The following is a 20,357-nucleotide window of genomic DNA, read 5'->3' on the forward strand; positions in this document are numbered from 1 at the left end:
TTACATAACCATCTCTTGTAACATGTTCCTTCTTTGTTATGGTACTTCCAGCATTTACTGTTATTTAATTTGTCTATCTTGGTACTTATTGAATCATATATAATATATAAACCTTTTTATAACCAATTTTCTTTTGCCGTTTGGAGTGTATTGATTGATTTTTCTATTGTTCTTCCCATTATTGTATTGTAATTACAATATTTTGCTGGAGTTGTGCACTACTATGTTAGGAGATAGTTCTTTCTATGATTGATTCTCACTATTTGGTGATTTTATCCACAGACTATAATTAAAATATAAAATGAAATGTTTTTTTTCCATTCTGAATGTAGCATTTAAAACATTTATTTTACTATGTAAATGTGTATTTGCAGTGGAGAAAACAGAAATATTATATGGCTCTCTTAAATGGTAATAAGATTGCAGGATTTTAAAAACACTGCATAGTCATTCAATTGTCTCTTAATATTGTTTTTCGGAATGGCAAAGTATAGTTCTAGTTTATCTCCCACTCAATCAGGGGTCTCCAACCTTGGCAACTTTAAGACTTGTGGACAAATCTTAAAGTTGCCAAGGTTGGAGACCCCTTCACCAGTGGTAGGATTCATTTTTTTTACTATCGGTTCTGTGGGGGTGGCTTGGTGGGCGTGGCAGGGGAAGGATACTGCAAAATCTCCATTCCCTTCCCACTCCAGGGGAAGGTTACTGCAAAAATCCCCATTTCCTCCCAATCAGCTGGGACTCAGGAGGCAGAGAATAGATGGGCGCGGGGCCAGTCAGAGGTGGTATTTACCGATTCCGAACTACTCAAAATTTCTGCTACCAGTTCTCCAGAACTGGTCAGAACCTGCTGAATACCACCTCTGCCCTTCACTAGATATTATTGTATCTATGTAGAGTTTTGAAGGGAAAAGGGAAACGTTCCAAATTATTTCACCTTTGTTCCCTTATTGGTAGGTTTCTGGTGGAACAGTAAAGGAGTTGATTGATGCTCTCAGAAAATGGATTATCCAGAGGCTGTTGAAATTATTGAGAAAAGAACTACTTTGTCAGCCAGTCTAGCCAGGAGAAAGCCAAAATGATGTTCTTCCATTATGTGATTTACCTTCTCCTAGGACAGAACAAGCAGGTAAATTGCAGGTCAATTCAACCAGTAGACCTTGGGGTCTTCATTGTCCAAAGTCCAAAGATTTGTGGACTTCAATTCCCAGAATTCCCCAGTTACCAGGATTGGGAATACCACTAAATTCATAATTTTGCAGATGAATTCGTTTCTTAGGATAAAGACAGAAATAATAACAATGAGGATATAGGATTTGAGCCGAAAAATTCTACCTTGAGCAGTTTAGAAACAGATGGATATCCATATAATTCTCACACCAAATAAATTAGGGCATTAACACCATCAGGTACTTTTAATCATGATAAGCTTCATACACCATTCAGTCTTCCATATTTAACAGTTAGATTAGAAATATTACAAACCAAGGTAGACACATACTATTTATTTGAAAGATGGATGTTTTTCTTATAATTTATGTTTTAAAAAAGGCACATGAGATTTTAAACTTTTGAATGACCTATTGCAAAGCAAGCAAAGGTTTTAAATTTAATATTTCTTTTGGGCGGATGAACAATCACTTTACAGAGTCAAATTCATTTTCAATAAATATAGTAATGCTGTCAATCTTTAGGTTTGCTAAATAACCAGCAACTGCTTATTAATATTTTCTTTAATAAATGGTTACATTCTTAATTACTGGGAAGCAAGCCCTCCTTAAACTCAGGATTGGCTTTTGAATAATCCTCATTATGGCTACCAAGTTAATGTATAGGTTAGGTGTTTGCATGTACCAGCTTTTCTGTTGCATCCATTTAGAAGCAGAAGTGGCATTAGAGATGCATTGCAAGCAATTAAAATTCCTGTAGATGGAGGTAGTGAAGTAAGAGACAGAGGGTGGTAAAATGTTTATGCAACATTGATAGCTTCAGTTCCATTGAAACTGGGGCAGTCTTCAATACTTGACACCCAGTTTGCAAAAATAGAGGACAAGTGCATGAAAGCAATTCTAGAAGAATCTTCAGAAAATGCACCACCTCTTATACCATAAAACTGGTTCAACTTGCCTAGCATTTCCTGTATTGTTTATATTATCTCTAGGGCGGGGGCGGGGGTCAAACTATTTCATTGAGGGTTGCAACAGGGTTGTGATTGACCTTGGGGGGGGGCGTGGTGAGGGTGGGCATGGCCAGCTCAACATCATTTGTGTTGGGAAGGCCTGTGATGGCCCGAGTGCTCTGCCAGTGTAAATGGCCTCCTGAGCTCGGTTTTCAGCCCCAACAGCCTCCTGCCACCCTCTGCCAGCGAAAACAGAGTTCGGGAGGTTCTTGTGAGTTCCATTTTTGGTTGCGACAGCCTTCTGTAACCTTCTGCCAGTGAAAATGGAACTCAGGAGTGCCGCCCGCAGCCTTCCCAAGCTCCATTCTCACTGGCAGAGGTACTGCAGGCCACTCCATTGCTGTTTCCAGGGTGGCCCTGCGGGCCAGATCTAAGCACCCCATAAGCCCAATCTGGCCCAAGGGCCTTGAGTTTGACACCCTTGTTCTAGAGCATTGGTTACCCAGAACATTATTTTGTATTCAATTATCATGTTTTTGAACCACCAATCTACTTTAAGAGGGATTAAACTGTTACTAAACTATGAAATTCCTACAAATAATTAGAAGGCAATATATCGAAAATTGTTGCCCAGATTGAAACTTGACCCTGGGTTAGGAAAAGTAGAGGAGGCTCTATTAACTTCTATAACAATTGGGTGTACTGTGTAATTCTGTAGAGTGTTGTGCCTCATTGCATTTTTCAAACTTTTCTTTTTGTTTCACCAGATGACATACATAATTTCAAATTCCAGGATGCTGAAAGCATTTGTGACAGTGGAGTGGAGATTTCTCTTCACAAACTTAGCTTTACATATTCTGAATCTTTACCAGCAAGACATCAATAAATCTTAAGAAAAAGGCTTCAGGCTATGGACAGGACAACTCGTTACAAGGCAAAATTGAAGTAACCTAAATATGGTATTGCTATGAAAATATTTCCAGAGAAAAGAGAGCTTTTAATGATCCAAATTTCACCAAAAGAAAAAGCTCTTTGACATGTTTACCCACTGGACCTTTCAACAAACTCAGACCAGATCCCAGTAAACTGGAAGACTCAGGAAAGGATTGAATGGCACTTATTTTTTTTTCCAGAAGGATCATTAGTAAAGAAAATTAACCATTTTCTTCATGCTCAGTGAAAGTTATGTAATAGACTGTAACTATGATCCAAAGCTGTGAAGCACAAAATCACAAACGATAATCAGGAACCTTAATTGCAAATATGATGTAAATGTATTTAAAACTTCATCTGGTGTCTATAAAATAATGCAAGCTTTCAAAGGTTTGCAATTGTTTTAACCCTTTTTATATTGTAAATATTTCAATTTAGATGAATTGCCACTAATTTTTTTTAAAAAGCTTGTTTTTTTTTATTTTACTTTTATAATAAAAAGCAAAATTGTGATGAATTGCGGCATTTTTATATACTACACATATGGCTAGAAAGGTTCTCACAATCATTTGATAATATTGAATGTGGAGCAAGTTTAAAAATGGAGATATTTATTTATTTATTTAATTTGTCAACAAGTACAAGGAAACAATATGAAACGTGAAAAAATGGCACGAATAAATTGATATAAATAAGCAAAACATAGCCATAAACATATAAAGAGAGTACATATAAATGGGACACTAGGACAGGGACGGAAGGCACGCTGGTGCGCTTATGCACGCCACATTTACGGACCTCTTAGGAAACACGTAAGGTCCACCATAGACAGCTTAAGGTAAAAGGTATGGGGGTTAGAGGAACTAACAACAGGATCAGGTAGGGTGTTCCCCACATTTACTATTCTGTTGCTGAAATCATTTTTCCTGCAATCAAGATTCAAACGGATTACATTTCATTGGTATCTATTGATAACCCTTATTGCGGTTGAAGTAAAAATAGTCATTAACGGGTAGGACATTATGGCAGATTATCTTATGCACTAAGCCCAGGTCGGAATGTAGATGGTACAGTTCAAGGTTATCCAGGCCTAAAATTTCAAGCCTGGTGGCATACGGAATTTTTATTACGAGCAGAGGAGTTGAGTACAAATATATAAATTGATTCCTGTTACTATTTCTGAGGGTAGACAAGTGCATCATTTTTGAGTGACAGAAAACCAGAGAAAGAAATTAAAACATTTTTACAAATTCAAATATCTCAAGAGGGTGGAAAAACTACAGGCAGTCCTCGACTTACAACAGTTCATTTACTGGCTATTCAAAGTTACGACGACACTGAAAAAAGTGACTTATGGCCGTATTTCATACTTACGACCATTGCAGCATCCTTATGTTCACATGATCAAATTCAGATGCTTGGCAGCTGTTTACATTTATGACGGCTGCAGTGGTCCCAAAGTCATGTGATCACTTTTTGCAACGTCCTAACAAGCAGCTTCAAATCGGGAAGCCAGATTGACGTAACAACTGTGTTACTAATTTAACAACTGCACTGATTCACTTAACAATTGTGGCAAGAAAGGTCGTAAACCAAGGCAAAATTCACTTAATTAAACATCTCACTTAGTAGCAGAAATTTTGGGCTGAATTGTGGTCGTAAGTCAAGAACTACCTGCAATTTTGAATGGGTCAGCAAGTTGCTGAACCCTCCATTTTCTATTCAATTGCTTCAAGTGCCAGAATTTAAGCCCAGCTGAAAGCTTGGTTACAAACGATAGTTGTTGGCTGCTACTTCTAACAAAAAAAATGGGCATTATTGCTACAGGTGCTCATGCTCTTATCTGCCTTATTTAATAGTAGACACAGCCCACTCTATAACCACGAGTCTGTTTCAAATGTCCTGTGTTTACCAGCAATATTATCCTTATTCACCACTGATTCAGAACTTTCTGGCTCCGTAAACTGACATGATGGAAAGGGGGGGGGGGAGAGGATGCTGAAAGGGTGAGAGCCGTGGACCAGAATAATGGGGGGGGGGGGTGAGAGCTGCGATAAGTGTGTGTGCCCACAGCTTGCACAAATGGAGCTTTGTGAGCTCATGTGCTCGTCTGCCGCTTCAGTGGCCCAGTTCCTGGAGGTTGGGGACCTGTCATCCACCATAAGATTTTTTTCTGTGACAGTATTATAATTAGGGGTGCTTGTCGCTCTCTGAGCTTGTTTTATTGCAGACATTTCATTACTCTAACTAGGTAACATCATCAGTAGTAAGTAAGGAGTGCTATTTGCTGTCAGTTTATATTCTTGTCTTGCCTGTCTGTGTGGGTGAGGGCCATCTTAGCAATTCTTTGGTTGGGCTGTTTGGCAGTTTCTTGACTGGGGTATTGCTTACTTGATTGTTGGTCTGAAGTTAACCTTGGTCTGAAGTTAACCTTGGAGTTAATCTGATCTGGTGGAGAGGTGCTGGAGTCTTCTTACCTTTTGGGCTGGTTGATTGCCTCGTTTGCATAGTCTACAGATGTTGTGTCTGTTAATGGTCAGAGTGCCAGGCTTTTAGAAATTATTTGGCATTTTTGGACTTGGTCTGGTCTAGGACAGTCACATTTTCCCAATGGAAATTGGTTATGGCCAGGGGTGGGATTCAGCTTTTTTTACCAGCAATTCTGTGGGCGTGGCATGGCTTGGTGGGCATGGCAGGGGAAGGATACTATAAAATCTCCATTCCCTTGCCACTTCAGGGAAGGTTACTGCAAAATCCCCATTCCCTCCCCATCAGCTGGGACTCGGGAATAGATGGGGGCGAGGCCAGTCAGAGGTGGTATTTACCAGTTCTCCAAACCACTCAAAATTTCCGCTACTGGTTCTCTAGAACTGGTCAGAACCTGCTGAATACCACCTCTGGTTATGGCAATAGTGTTATAATTACATGTGAAAGATGCCCATGTAGTACTTGAACCATAATAGCTAAAATGCCTCCAATACAAGAAACAGGAGGGAAGCTCCCTCTGGTCACTCCTACAATAGGAGCAGTCAGTGCCTAGAGATCCATACAGATCTCTGGTCTTCTGCAATGTATTTTTTCATTGATGCAGACTCTGGTTCTGGACTTCAGAAAAATGGCACCAGAGGGATTCAGAGCATCACATATTTTACTGTCCACAGACGTTTCTGAGGATGTGTGCTGGTCTGACTTATTTAAAGTACTCTCATTCTAAAGAGATTCAGAACAGCACTTGGCTTCCCTCCACTTAACTGAGTAATGCCACATGTGTAGGAGGTTGGCATGAGAATAATGTCCAATCGTTCCATTTTATTTTAGAGTTGCATTCCTACAAAAGCTCCCTGTTTCAAGTAGCTTTCTTCTCCATTCTTTTCCTCAGGAAATGTCTGTCAGCGATGTTAAGCTGAATGACTTCTCCAGCTCCTTGACATTAGTGGTTCCCAGGGTAAAAGAATATGAGTTTTGCTTCTCCGTGAGAAGAAATCCATTGTCACTGAATCTTCCTGGGATGTTCCCAACATCCAACCAAACAAAAGGTGCGATGGCTGTGGCTTCCAGGGCAAATTGAAATGATCTCCTTCTTGGGAAATAGAAGCCTGAAAGGAGCAGACAAATTTAGGTTACTCTATTGTTTCATTACATATTTGGAATTCTAGAAAATTGTACTACACCTGGTCTCTTTAATACTGTGCTATCTTCACAACGAATTACTGTAGTTTGCAGAAAGAATAAATGGTGCTTAAACAGTATAAAGAACATCCCAATTATTAAATCCCATTTATACCCACATAAAGGGTATAAAGATAAAGGTGCTAGTCATTCCCAACTCTAGGGGGCGGTGCTCATCTCCGTTTCAAAGCCGAAGAACCAGTGCTTTCCAAAGGCGTCTCTGTAGTCATGTGGCCAGCATGACTAAACGCCGAAGGTGCACAGAACACTGTTACCTTCCCACCAAAGGTGGCCCCTATTTTACTATTTGCATTTTTTACATGCTTTCAAACTTCTTGGTTGGCAGAAGCTGGGACAAGTAACGGGAGCTCACCCCGTTATGCGGCACTAGGGATTCGAACCACCGAACTGCTGACCTTTCAATCAACAAGCTCAGTGTCTTAGCCACTGAGCCACCACATCCCTTATCAGGTATAAAAGATATAAAGAACATTCTAATTATAAAATTACATTTACAATAAAGAGTGCTTTAGAAATTATTGATCCAAATTCCCCATCATCACCACAAACATTCCTGACATTGTAGCTCTTAATTGGTGAAAATGTACCAATTCCAAAATATATAATTCTGATATTTTAGTTTTAAAAAATGAACCCAGATGTAACCTTAATTTACCCTACTAAAGGCAATGTTGTTTAGATGCTCAAGATAAACATTTCCTGTACAACCTGTTTAAGTTGGTGAACACAGCTCTAACTTATGAAACTTATACATGCAAAGCAGTGGTCTCCCAATAAAATATGATTTAATGATCAAGTTCCAGTGCGTTTGATTTAGTTATTTCTCCCCATTGTCCATAGCATTAATTATGGGACCACAAAAACAATGTAAAAATATTAGTGACAGAAGCTCTACTGCAGAAAATATACACATGATTAATGATTGTGTTACTTCTCTTACCCAAACCCAAATAGTTTCCTAACAAGCAGTTTTGCACTTATATTTATGATTAACATGGTCATACAGATCAGAAAGTGATCATATCTTACAACTGAATTCTAAGCCATCCAGAGTCATCAACTGAGAAAGCAATTATAGGAACTGAGTAAATAAACAATATAAAATAAATAAATACCCTTTTCAAGAACATTTTGCTTGAAAAGATGTAAACTCTCTTCCAGAGAAGGGGAAAAAAATCCAAAGCTAGGTGAAATACATGGGTATGCATTCGTTTGTGTAATTCTATTTTCAGAAATAAATTCTAAACCGGCAAGAGTTTACTGAGATCTCTATAAATTATGCAAATTAGGTGACGGCATCTTGTAATTAACTCTGCTTCTCCAAAGCCGGAGAAGAAAAAGAAGCTATTCAGGTCAGTAAAGTCACACCCATTATCCCCGTCTCTGTCTTGTTAAAGCGTACTTCATAAAGGTCAGAAAGATGTCAAAAAAGGAAATAGGAACTATATGCACACCATCAAAGTACCATATTTTTCGGAGTATAAGATGCACAAAGATTTGAAGAGGCAAATTTAAAAAAAAAAGTTTTTGCACTCTGCAGACCTCCCAAAACGGCCCGTTTTTCGCAAAAATGGGCCCTGTTTGTTTGTTTGTTTTTTCAAAAAAGGGCATGAATAGCCTTTAGGAGGCTTGTAGAGTGCTCCTGGGGGCTGGCAGGGCAAATTTGAGCAAAAAATGGCCCGTTGCTCATTTCTGCCCTCCCCAGCCCCCAGGAGCACTTTGAACGCCTCCTAAAGGCTATGCACGGCCATTTTGGTGAAGAGGGCGGGGGTTCTCTGGAGGCAAAAAAACGCTGTATTCAGTGTATAAGATGCACCCAGATTTTCAAACTCTTTTTGAGGGAAAAAGTGTGTCTTATACTCCGAAAATACAGTATATTCATATTTTTCAGGAACAAGAGCAATCAAATCACTTCCTCTATCTTTTATGATTCTCAAATCACACGTACGTCTAATAAAGACTCTATTTGGTTGAGGTCAAAAGTATTGCTGGAAACGGTACTTACGTGAATGTGTGGATCTTTAATCCTTCTGCATTTTTCAGTGAGGACAGGAAGTGGAAATTAATGGAGTGGAGGGTTCACCTTCAGTCTCCAGTGAAAATGTAATGACGCAGCTTTGCCTGGTACAATTTCCACATCTTTTCAAGAGATCATTGATGGGCTCCTTATAAAGGGGAACCGCACTTCCAGCCTTAACAATCATATCATCTTTCGTCAAAGTACACACTGGATCCATTCTGCTCCAATCATATACAATTATCTATGGTGCCCATAAGACAGATCAAGAGAGAGAGAAAAAAACTGATTATGAGTGACTGTTCTCCATCAATGAATCCAGGTACTCTAACATCTCTGTAAATTTCTTCAAAAAGTAGAATCATACATTCATTATGGCTATCATGTTCTATTTCATCTTATATGAAAGTGCATAAAATGAAAAATATAGTTTGTTTCACACCTGAAACAATCTACTGGTTGTGGAAGTTGGACCACTTGTGACTTAGTAAGAAACAAAAGCCAGAATATGTTGGTACTTCCAGGGTTTGTGCCAAATTAAAATTCAGAGAGATCCCAGAGTAAATTTGGAAACAGTAGACCAAGATTAGTGTATGTTGCCTCTTCTATCCAGTTTAGCATCCTCTATGGTTATCCCAGGAGTCAGCAAACTGCGGTTCTGGAGCCACATGTGGCTCTTTGCTCCCTCTGCTGCGGCTCCATCACCAGTCAGGGCCACAATTTGAGAGGAGCTGCCGGTGGGGGGCGGGAGGGGGAGAGAAGCACAGTGTGCCAGGAAAAGACTCTATGGCAAGGGGAGGGTTTTCCTGTTGTCTCCACAATTGATAGGCCTTTCAGTTATGACAGATAGAGGAAAAAGTAACACCGCGCTAGGAGGGGACTATGGTGGGGGAACTGAACTTCCGGTCAGCTCCAGAATTGAACAGGGGGCTTCCGGTTAGGACCTTTGTGGCTCCTCCTGGTGTTTTCTTTCTGTGGGAAACGAGTCCAAATGGCTCTTTGAGTGTTTACTTTGGGTTATCCAATCTCTCCCTTTCTCTCCCTCCCTCCCATGTTCCAATCTCCACCACCACCACCCAAAATAAAATCAGACCAACTGGATTTCATATGACATCTGGACTGAAATTATGGAAGAAAATATCCAAAAATACACCTTTTTCAGTGTAGCCATGGAGTGCTGCAAAACAGCTATAACTTTTGTACAGAATGGGTTGGGCCCAGAACATTTTGGATATTCCACTTTTACACCTTCCCTTGGAATGTTCACAGCTTTAGCTTAAAATATTAAATATAATATTTAGTTAAATCTAACTTAACTAGACAGAATGCCATCTTATATCGTTTTCTGGCTTTTGAGAAAACTAAGGCAAGCTGATAGGGACGTGGTGGCTCAGTGGCTAAGACGTTGAACTTATACATCAGAAAGTTCAGCAGGTTGGCAGTTCGAATCCATAGCACCACATAACGGAGTGAGCTCCCGTTACTTGTCCCAGATTCGCCAACCTAGCAGTTCGAAAGCATGTAAAAATGCAAGTAGAAAAATAGGGACCACCTTTGGAGGGAAGGTAACAGCGTTCCATTCGCCTTCGGTGTTTAGTCATGCTGGCCACATGACCACGGAGACATTTTCGGACAGCGCTGGCTCTTTGGCTTTGAAACAGAGATGAGCACCGCCCTTTAGAGTCGGGAATGACTAGCACATATGTGCGAGGGGAATCTTTACCTTTAAGGCAAGCTGAACTACCAGCCCCCCCCAAAAAAATCTAGTCTTCAAATTTGATTCCTGGTAACTTTAAAAACATATTCCAGTTCTTTTCTTTTCCTGGCAACTATATTTTTTATTTCCCAATCTAGCCTCCAGCCTTGTTAGCCTCCCATGCACATAATTATCAGGCCCATCTCTGCATAACATTTTTCTGAGAGCAGTCAAGGTCAGCTATGACTTGCCATCCACTATGACATCAGACCAAACCACAAAAACTATCAAAATAGAAAGGATTTTCTTGTGTTTTCCCCCTTGTTTGCCTCTTTAAAAATGTTTTTTTTTCCCCTTTTTTAAGGCCGAGAATTTTGCTGGTGTTTTGCCTCAAAGCAAAATTGTGTTGCCGCCATTTTTCTTCCTCAGAGTACGAGGCGAAAGTAATGGCATCCTTGTCCCAAAGAAGAAGGGGAAGAGGAAGGGGAGAAAAAAGAAGCAAAGTCACGAAAGGTAAAGAATCTCTCTATAAAATTGCTTTGGACATATTTTTTTTTCAGGGCTCACAGTGCAAACTGTAAAATGAAGCCAAAACCACAAAAGAAAATTACCGTGTTAGATGTGTAATTCTTTCCCACTTCTCTCATGCCTCTTTTAAGATAACATAGTCATTGAAACAGAAAAGAAAACATTTCTTGCTTCAGAATTGGTTTTAGTCATATAAACAAATTGAACCAATCGGTAAAAACAATATAAACAATGAGCCATTGTCTTTTATGATCAACTGGCAGTTTTACTTTTCTCCCACTCCAGAACCTCTCCAGCCCTCATTTCAATGTGAAGCAAAAGAGGACTTACTTTGAGGGCCAGGCTGAGGTCAGAATGAAAATCCGAGACTCCATATATGTAGAAAACATTTTCCTCCTCATGCGCCACAGGTAGCAAAGGAGCAAAGAAATGCTTGGCAAAGTAATGAAGCATCTTCCATTTGCCACCGTATTCTAAGAAAAGGTTCACAATAGAGGGAAAAAATCATCACACTCTTCTCAAAAGAACCCAAATGGAACTATGAACTGTGGTGGCACAGTGGTTAGAGTGCAGTACTGCAGGCTACTTCTGCTGACTGTCGGCTGCCTGCAATTGGCAGTTCAAATCTCAAAGGTTGACTGCAGCTTTCCATTCTTCCGAGGTGGGTAAAATGAGGACCCAGATTGTTGAGGGAAATAGGCTGACTCTGTGAACCGCTTAGAGAGGGCTGTAAAGCGGTATATAAGTCTAAGTGCTATTGCTATTCAGCTTCTAAAGCCCTTCTCTTCATTCAGAAGGAACTCAAAGACTGTCCCTACATATATTGCCTTAGAAAAGGTTGCCAGAATCTGAAATCTACAGATGAGTTGCTTTCTGGGAATTTTTAGAAGTTGCCATTTCCAAAACTTCATGGGAGGGCTGGGGGATTGGAACTGGATACCTTACAAGTACAGTGGAACCTCTGGTCATGGGCGCTTCTGACCACGACCAAATTGGGTTCCAACCAAAAATGCACTTTTTTCCCCCGCGCCCAATTTCCCCTTCTGTACCATTTTTTTTTTGTAAGCGCCAAATTTCCAAAATTAGGTTCGAGTCACAAACAAATCGGGTTGTGACCAAAGTTATGGAACGAATTATGGTTGTGACCAGAGATTCTACTACACTGCTTTTGGGGGGGGCAGCAGGTTGTAGTCCTTGATGTACAACCACAATTGAGACCAAAATTTCAGTTGCTAAAGTAAGACAGCTGTGACGTGAATGTTTTGCCCCATTTTAAGACCTTTCTTGGCATAGTTTGTTGTGAATCACTGCAGTCGTTAGTTAGTAGCACGGATATTAAGTGAATCTGGCTTCCCCTTTGACTTTGTTAGAAGTTCACAAAAGGTGATCACATGACCCAGGGACACTATAACCGTAATAAGTAAGAGTTGGTTGCCAAGCACCTGAATTTTGATCACATGACCATAGGGGTACGGCCATGGTCATGTGAAAAATGGTCATTTTTCTTCACATTTTCAGTGCTGTTGTACTTTCAAATAGTCACTAAATGAACTGTTGTAAGTCAAGTACTGCCAGTAGTACATAATAGAAGTAACACCAAATATAGTGGTACCTTAAAGAATAACAAATGTATGAACACAGAAGCTTTGGGGAATCATAATTCATTTCCTAAACTGAATCTATGAAAGAGAAGCAGAGAAGTACTTACACTCTTGGATGCTGTAAACTACTAGCTTGGGACACTGTAAATATGAGACACTAAGTGGGCGATTAACCACGTTTGGGAACTCCTGGCTTATTATACTAGGTTGCCATGTCTCATGAGAACTCAAGCCTCATATGATGAGGTTTCATCTTCATCTGATTCTCACAACCACCCAGCAAGGTAGCCAGTCTTAGAAGCATGTCTAGCCCAAAGTCACCCAAAAAACCAATAGGGTCAACTGGAGATTTGAACATTCATCTTCCCACTCCCATCCCAACTAACTCTTACAGCACATTATCTATCACAGTGATGGTGAATGTTTTTCTGCTTGGGTGCCAAAAAAGCGTGCCCAAGCAAATTAGCATGCATGTGCATTCCCACACCCATAATGCAATGCCCTCCCCTCCGTGCATGCGCACAGGCCTCACTGAAGCCTCTGGATTTCCGGTAGGCCTGTTGGGGGCCGTTTTTCATCCTCCCCAGGGCTTCGAGAAAGCCTCCTGAAGCCTGGGGAGGGTGAAAAATGACCCAACAGGCTTACCAGAAGTTCATTTCCGAACTTCCAATAGGCCCGTTGGACTTATTTTTTGCCTCCACAGGCTTTGGAGACTTTCCTGAAGCCTGGGGAGGGGGAAAACAGCCTCCTCCCGCCCTCTGGAAGGCCGAAAATCAGTTGGCCAGCACACACACCGCGCACTGAAACTGACATAGCACAACGCCTCATGTGCCCTCAATATGACTTTGCATGCCACTTGTGGCACATGTGCCATAGGTTCACCATCACAGCTCTATCATGTATGTTGTGATACATGTGTTGATTCCCACTGACTTAACCATGTGACAATTCCTCTAAAACTGCAAGAGGTGAAGCAATTTAAAGAAATTACTACACTCAGATATTGGTCTGAGAGCACAAGAAATGAACAGATAGGGAATATATTCACTAATGAATATCTTGAAGCCTACCAGAATCAGAACAGTACTTTTTTCCTCTCTATGGAGCTGGCCCACATGATTTTGAAGATTAAGAGAAGGCTTTGGGACTCTGGTCTTTTCTCCACCCCACCCTATCTTCCAGAGATGTTGTAAGGTTAAAATTATAAAATTCTTTGGAGTTCCCAAAGAAAAGCTGGTCTATACATATAATAAACAAACAAACAAACATGTCATATCATGATTTATGGTATGATTTATTTCCTTCTCTCTGTAGGTGTAATAATAATGCCTCAGAAAGGTGTGATTGATTCTTAATACCTGCTGGGTTTCAGCTCAGAAGAAGAAGAAAATGCTAGAGTGTCATTTCAGTAAAAAAAAAAACTGATTCATTTCGTCAACCAAAATGTGCCATCTGAATTGATCACACTAAGGTGACCTTAAAATGTAGGATGGAAGCTGAGGAAACACAGCTTGCAATTTGCCTCAGTGGTTTATGCAAACCATACAGGTGGCTGACTCAGAAGCCTTTCATTTGAAGCTTCAGACACAGCAGTTCCTTAACAGAGCACGGAGAATCACAGGGGGAAACAGAAGATGTTCTCCTGAGGTCATCTGGGGAAATTTACCTACAGAAGCAGATGCTCACCTGGCAATGGCTGAAGGTCAAACCTTGTCTGTATTGTCTTTGGTCTCTGAACTAGAGACCAAACTGACTGACTTCTGAACTGACTTCTCTGTTGTCATTTAAAACACATCCACACAATTTTTAAAACAGGCTTTTAAGTGTTTGCCATTCTTCCCTTTTAACACGTTAGTTTAAATTTTAGTTTTAGGTTTTTATTATAAACATAAGACTTTAGGTGGAAGGGAAGATTATTTCCATTCTGTCTATCCCTGGGCTAATGATGAAAAATGGCAGAAAATGCTGGCAAGACTAGTTTGGGTTTTCTTTTCCATGTGCTTTAAAAGTTTATTTTTGAAACTTTAATGCTAATTTGCAGCTCAGACGACAATTGCTAATTTCGTCTTCCTGATAGTAATTTTTAGCAACAGTGATCAGAGGTGGCGTGAGGACACAAGCCACCTTCCTGCTGTAATCTTATGTAAGTATTAGCAGAGCAATTATCTTTGCCCCTGCTAGCTGGAGACTACAGGAACACAATCCAATTTATCTGATTATAATCAATGACCAAAAAAGGCCTCCAAAAAGCCTCTTAGCACCCGGAGAAGTATAGGTAGTCCTCAACTTACGACCCGAACTGAGTCTAAAATTTATGTTGTGAAGTTAGAAATTTGTTAATAAAGTTTTGCCCCATTTTACAACTTTCCTTGCCATGTTTGCTAAGTAAATCATTGCAATTATTGAATTAATAATACGGTTTCCCCATAGATTTTGCTTGTCAGAAGGTCTCAAAAGGGATCACATGCAACCACCATAAATGTGAGTCAGTTGTCAAGCATCTAAATGTAAATCACATGACCATGGGGATGCTATAGCAGTCCAAAGTGTGGAAAATGGTGATAAGCCATTTTTTTCAGTGCTGTTGTAACTTCAAGCCGTCACTAACAGAACTGTTGTTAAGTCGAGGACTACCTGTGACTCCTGTCCTAGATATTGTCAAACGACGCCTTCCAGTCCTCCTGCCAGTATTATGTAGCAATTCTGAAACATCTGGAAAGCTTCATGATCCCCAAATCTGTTTCAGAGAGTTATGTACTGCTTGTCCCTTTTCATTTTACAGCTTTTATTAAACATCCCCTGAGAGGAAGAATCTATCCAAACCAAATCAAGGACATCCTGTATAAACAGCAAAGGTTAACACCAAGACTTCATTAAATTCCTGTTTTCCACACCTCCTGCTTCTTCGCTCAACAAAAGGTGGGGGGAAGCTATCTCTTGCCTGGATGAGATGCAAATTTGTACTTGCTATACTGGGGACTCATGCTAAGGGGGAAACACAAGTCATTTCACAACTTTCCCACCATCAGCAGTTAGGGAGACAAAGTTTAATTTCTAGTTAAAAAGGATTTCTACTATAAATTCTTCTTAAATAAGAAATATAGCAAATCATTTAATAATTAGTATTAGACTATGACGTGAATGAAGGAATGCCAATTTGGTGCAGTGGTGAAGGCACCAGGCTAGAAATCAATTCTAGGGAGACCATCAATTCTAGTCCCACCTTCTAGGGAGACCATCAATTCTAGGGAGACCATCAATTCTAGTCCCACCTTAGTCACTCTCTCAACCCTAGTAAGCAGGCAATAGCAAACTACTCCTGAAATCTTGCCAAGAAAATTACACAGACTTGACCAGGCAGTTGTCAGGAGTCAACACTGACTCGAAGACTCGAAGGCATAGAAAAAAACAAACAAAAAAAAGTGAGAGAAAATTAGTCACGCTGTTAGTCATGAAGTTGACTAAATAATTCATATTTCATTCCATGCTAACCCATAAGGTAAGATTTGGTTAAGAATGCCATATGCTGCCTTCAGCATCTTAAGAGAAAATGGACTAAACCAGTGCTGGGATTCAAGACTTTTTACTATCGGTTTTGTGGGCATGGCTTGGTGGGCGTGGCATGGTTTGTGGGCGTGGCTTGGCTTAGTGGGTGTGGCAGGGGAAGGATACTGTAAAATCTCATTCCCATCCCACCCCAGGGGAAGGTTAGTGCAAAATCCCCATTCCCTCCCAATCAGCTGGGACCTCGGGAGGCAGAGAATAGATGGGGGTGGAGCCAAGTCAGAGGTTGTATTTCCTGGTTCTCTTATCTACTCAAAACTTCTGCTACCGGTCTCCAGAACTGGTCAGAACCTGCTGAATACCACCTCTGGACTAAACTGAAAGATGGATTATAAAGCCCGCACTTTAACTGGGCACAACCACTGTTTTTATTTTTAGTCTTACCTAGAGAAGCCCAGGAAGGGCCCTGCCAGATATCATTTAGTTGCCAAAAAAGGGCACCCATAGTCCGTCCTTCCCGTTGACTATCTCACTTTGGCTGCGACGGTAGAATTCGTTTCAGTTTTTACACACTGGGCCTGCATGATCTGATTTGGGATATATATATAAAGCACAAGTTTCAATCAACCTAGAAATATACAAGTTTTTATAATTAGAGAACATTTTTCATTCAAAGATTAGCAGATCTGGAAGATACCGACTATCTGGACCCATTTCAATTGTGCTTTGAACTGGAATATGCGAGTAAAATTAGCTAAATAGATGGCCTAGTCCTGGAACTGGGAAGAACAGTCTGGCTCAACGAGATTTCTTAGACTTCTTGGTGGGTTTTGATATAACTTGTCATGATGTCTTATGGAGGGCTAGAATGTTATAAATAAGAAACTAAGAAGGGGACTGGAGGCTAAAACATATGAAGAATGGTTGCAGGAAGTGGGTATGTTTAATGAAAAGAAGGGACTAGGGGAGACATAATAGCAGTGTCTAATATCTCAGGGGCTGCCACAAAGATGAGGGAGTCAAGCTATTCTCCAGAGCACCTGAGGGCAGGACAAGAAGCAATGGGTGGAAACTAAACAAGGAAAGAAGAAACTTAGAACTAAGGAGAAATTTCCTGACAGTTAGAACAATTAATCAGTGGAACAACTTGCCTCCAGAAGTTGTGAATGCTCCAACGCTGGAAGTTTTAAACAAGAGATTGGACAACCATTTGTCCGAAGTGGTGTAGGGTTTCCTGCCTAAGCAGGGGGTTGGACTAGAAGACCTTCAAGGTCCCTTCTAACTCTGTTATTCTGTTCTATTCTAATTTACCATGATGTCTTATGGAGGTCTAGGATGTTATAAATAAGAACCTAAGAAGGTGGACTGGAGTGTTTCATTGGCTCTATCTATTCCCCATGCTGTTTAGTATATAGATGAACAAATTTGCATGATGTCTTATAGAATTTAAGTTCTGTCAAGATGGAGAGCCTATTGATCATAGGAAATTGGATGCCAGGCTTTAGGATAATTCTGTTCTGGGTAAGGCTACTGTCAGGCCTGCAGCGGTTCCTTTAAGAATTTTGGCCTGCCACACTCTCATTGGGGGGGTGGAATAGCAAGGGGTACAATGTGTTTTCAAAATAAAAAAATCCTTTCTAGAAGCTCAAGGTCATCTTTTGTCTCCGCACCTTGCACCTGATTGGAAGCAGTTGGGTGTAGGTGCTAGCGTGGAAGAAGAAGATTGGACCATGTGATGGGATTGTGGGTGTGGGGACAAGATCGTGAACTTTTAACTGGGTGGGATTCTGATGTAATTTCCAGAATTGGGATTTCATAGCATAATGCCAAGATGTCTGATCTATTAAATTGGAACTTTAAGGATCGTTTTGCCTTGGACTCTGATTTAATTCTACATGATACTTTGAACGCTGACAGCTACAATCCCTTAGAAAGAACAGATCCATTGTCTTGGACTGATCCTTGATTTCAGAGGCCTTATGATTCTCAGGTGGGAATGAGAAGCATACTTACTATATTATGTCAGTAAGCCGTTCCTGAGATAATCAGACCTCAAAACAGATTCCCATCCCTTGGTCACCTCCACTTGATGAACTCCAATACAGGTAGTCCTCAACTTATGACCACAATTGAGCCCAAATTTACATTGCTAAGTGGGAAATTTGCTAAGTGAGCTTTGACCCATTTTACGACTTTTCCCACCACATTTACAAAAGAATAGAGCTGGAAGGGGCCTTGGAGGTCTTCTAGTCCAACCCCGTTCAAGCAGGAGAACCTATCATATCTTAGACAAGTGACTGTCCAGTCTCTTCTTAAAAACCTCCAGTGATGGAGCGCCCACGACTTCTGAAGGCTAGCTGTTCCACTGGTTAACTGTCCTCACTGTTAGGAAGTTTCTCCTTGGTTCAAGGTTGCTTCTCTCTTTGATTAGTTTCCAACCATTGTGTCTTGTCCTGCCCTCTGGTACTTTGGAGAATAATTTTACTCTCTCTTCTTTGTGGCAGCCCCTCAAATATTGGAATACTGCTATTGTGTCACTCCTAATTCCTCTTTTCTTTAAACTACCCAGATCCAAAACCTGCAGCCGTCCTTCGTATGGTTTAGTCTCCAGGCCTTTGATCACCTTAATGGCTCTTTTCTGAATTTTTTCCAAAGTCTCAACAGCTTTTTAAGATTCATTTGTTAAGTGAATCACTGCCATTCTTAAATTAGTAACATGGTTGTTAAGCGAATCCGTTTTCCTCATCGACTTTGCTTGTCAGAAGGCCTCAAAAGGTGATCGCATGACTCCCGGACACTGCCACGGTCATAAATGTGAGTCAATTGTGAAGCATCCGAATTTAAATCACGCGACCACAGGGATGCTGCAATGGTCGCAACTGTGAAATTTGTCTTAGGTTGTTTTTTTCATTGCCGTTGTAATTTTGAACGGTCACTAAATGAACTGCTATATGTCGAGGACTACCTGTATTTGATAGCTTATCCCAAACCAACAAATATTGCAAACACCAGCAACAAATCAATTGCTGTTGGAAAGTACTCCTGGCTCTGAGGCCCTCGCGCCAGACACAGGATAGACTTTAATTGATTTCAGATAGAGAGCCTATATTTTCACAAAAGAGGGGCGGGGGTTTGCAGGGGTTCGGGAGAATCTCCAGCTAAGATTCTGTGCAGTTCGGAGAACCCCCAAATCCCACTTCTGGCTGGCCCCTCCCACCCCTCCCCTCCCAGGAGTCGCTGTGTGTCCCATTTTGGATCCAGGTAAGTGCAGGCTCAGGGAGGGCAAAAAACGGGCCTACCGGAAGTTAAGGAAGAGGGCCTCCAGCGCCTGGAAGTCTGTTTCTGCCCTCCCAGAGGCTCGAGAACAGCTTCTGGAGCCCAGGGAGGGCAAAAACGCCCCCCCGCCGTGGTGCAGGAGGCTGAGTAGGCCACGCTCACCATTGTCATGCCCACCCAGCAACTGAGTAGAGAAGCAGTTTTTTTCAACCTTGCCAAATTTTAGATACATGGACTTCTACTGATCGGGGAATTATGCTGGCTGGGGAATTTTGAGAACCAATGCCTGCACATCATTCAGTTGCCAAGGTTGAAAAACACTGGATTAAAGTATAGAATTTACAAGAAGCGCGTGGTGGCTTTTGTTTCAAGAATCTGTTTATTTTTAAGGACTCTAGAAACCTCGATGTAATTAGCCAGGAAGCTGTTGCATTGGTAGTTTGATTTTTCACTTAATGCTCTTTAAGCCTTATTATATCTTATGCTTATTATTTCTGCGAAAGTAAGGAATTCAGTATAACCACAATCTCTCCATTCCTAAACTCTCACAAAATGAAACATAATTAACAGCAATTTTTTTTCATTAAGATTCTGCCTGAACTCACTAGCCAGAAAATTCAAGCCAGCCCCATCTTGTGGCTTGCCTGAAATCCTGCAGGCAAATCCTGAAATTTTAAAGTAAGATTTCATGTATTTTATCTTCTCCACTTTTTTTTTAAAAAAGCTTGGTTTTGTTTATCACATGTGAATTTATCTGTCATTCAGAAAAGGTAGATTCTAAATTATATAAATTATTGTTCTTCCTTTTTCACCTTTCAAAAAGGGACTGTAACAATGATGGGTTGCAAATATTTTACTACTGATTCAGGAGCGCTCCCGTGCGCGCTTGCAACGCTTCTGCGCATGCGCAGAAGCATCCGGGTGGGTGGGAGGGGCCTCCTGCCGCCGCTATGACCAGTTTAGCCAAACTGGGCCGAACTGGGAGCAACCCAC

General features: G+C 40.8%; 2 protein-coding genes across 2 annotated transcripts in view; one reads left to right on the top strand and one right to left on the bottom strand.

Moving 5' to 3' along the window:
* Window positions 1-3,569, top strand: part of NFKB1 (nuclear factor kappa B subunit 1) — an 81,095-nt gene extending 77,526 nt beyond the window's left edge. Inside the window, 5 exon segments of the mRNA XM_032224487.1 lie at window positions 958-994; window positions 997-1,066; window positions 1,068-1,129; window positions 2,887-2,979; window positions 2,982-3,569. Coding sequence (XP_032080378.1) covers window positions 958-994; window positions 997-1,066; window positions 1,068-1,129; window positions 2,887-2,979; window positions 2,982-3,073 — 354 coding nt within the window. The 3' untranslated portion in view covers window positions 3,074-3,569.
* A 2,804-nt stretch (window positions 3,570-6,373) lies between these two features.
* Window positions 6,374-20,357, bottom strand: part of MANBA (mannosidase beta) — a 64,400-nt gene continuing 50,416 nt past the window's right edge. The window contains 9 exon segments of the mRNA XM_032224213.1: window positions 6,374-6,618; window positions 6,621-6,648; window positions 8,748-8,761; window positions 8,764-8,808; window positions 8,811-9,003; window positions 11,314-11,456; window positions 16,533-16,604; window positions 16,607-16,645; window positions 16,648-16,675. Coding sequence (XP_032080104.1) covers window positions 6,428-6,618; window positions 6,621-6,648; window positions 8,748-8,761; window positions 8,764-8,808; window positions 8,811-9,003; window positions 11,314-11,456; window positions 16,533-16,604; window positions 16,607-16,645; window positions 16,648-16,675 — 753 coding nt within the window. The 3' untranslated portion in view covers window positions 6,374-6,427.

Source organism: Thamnophis elegans, chromosome 9 (assembly GCF_009769535.1).
Source record: "Thamnophis elegans isolate rThaEle1 chromosome 9, rThaEle1.pri, whole genome shotgun sequence".
NCBI classification, from domain to species: Eukaryota; Metazoa; Chordata; class Lepidosauria; order Squamata; family Colubridae; genus Thamnophis; species Thamnophis elegans.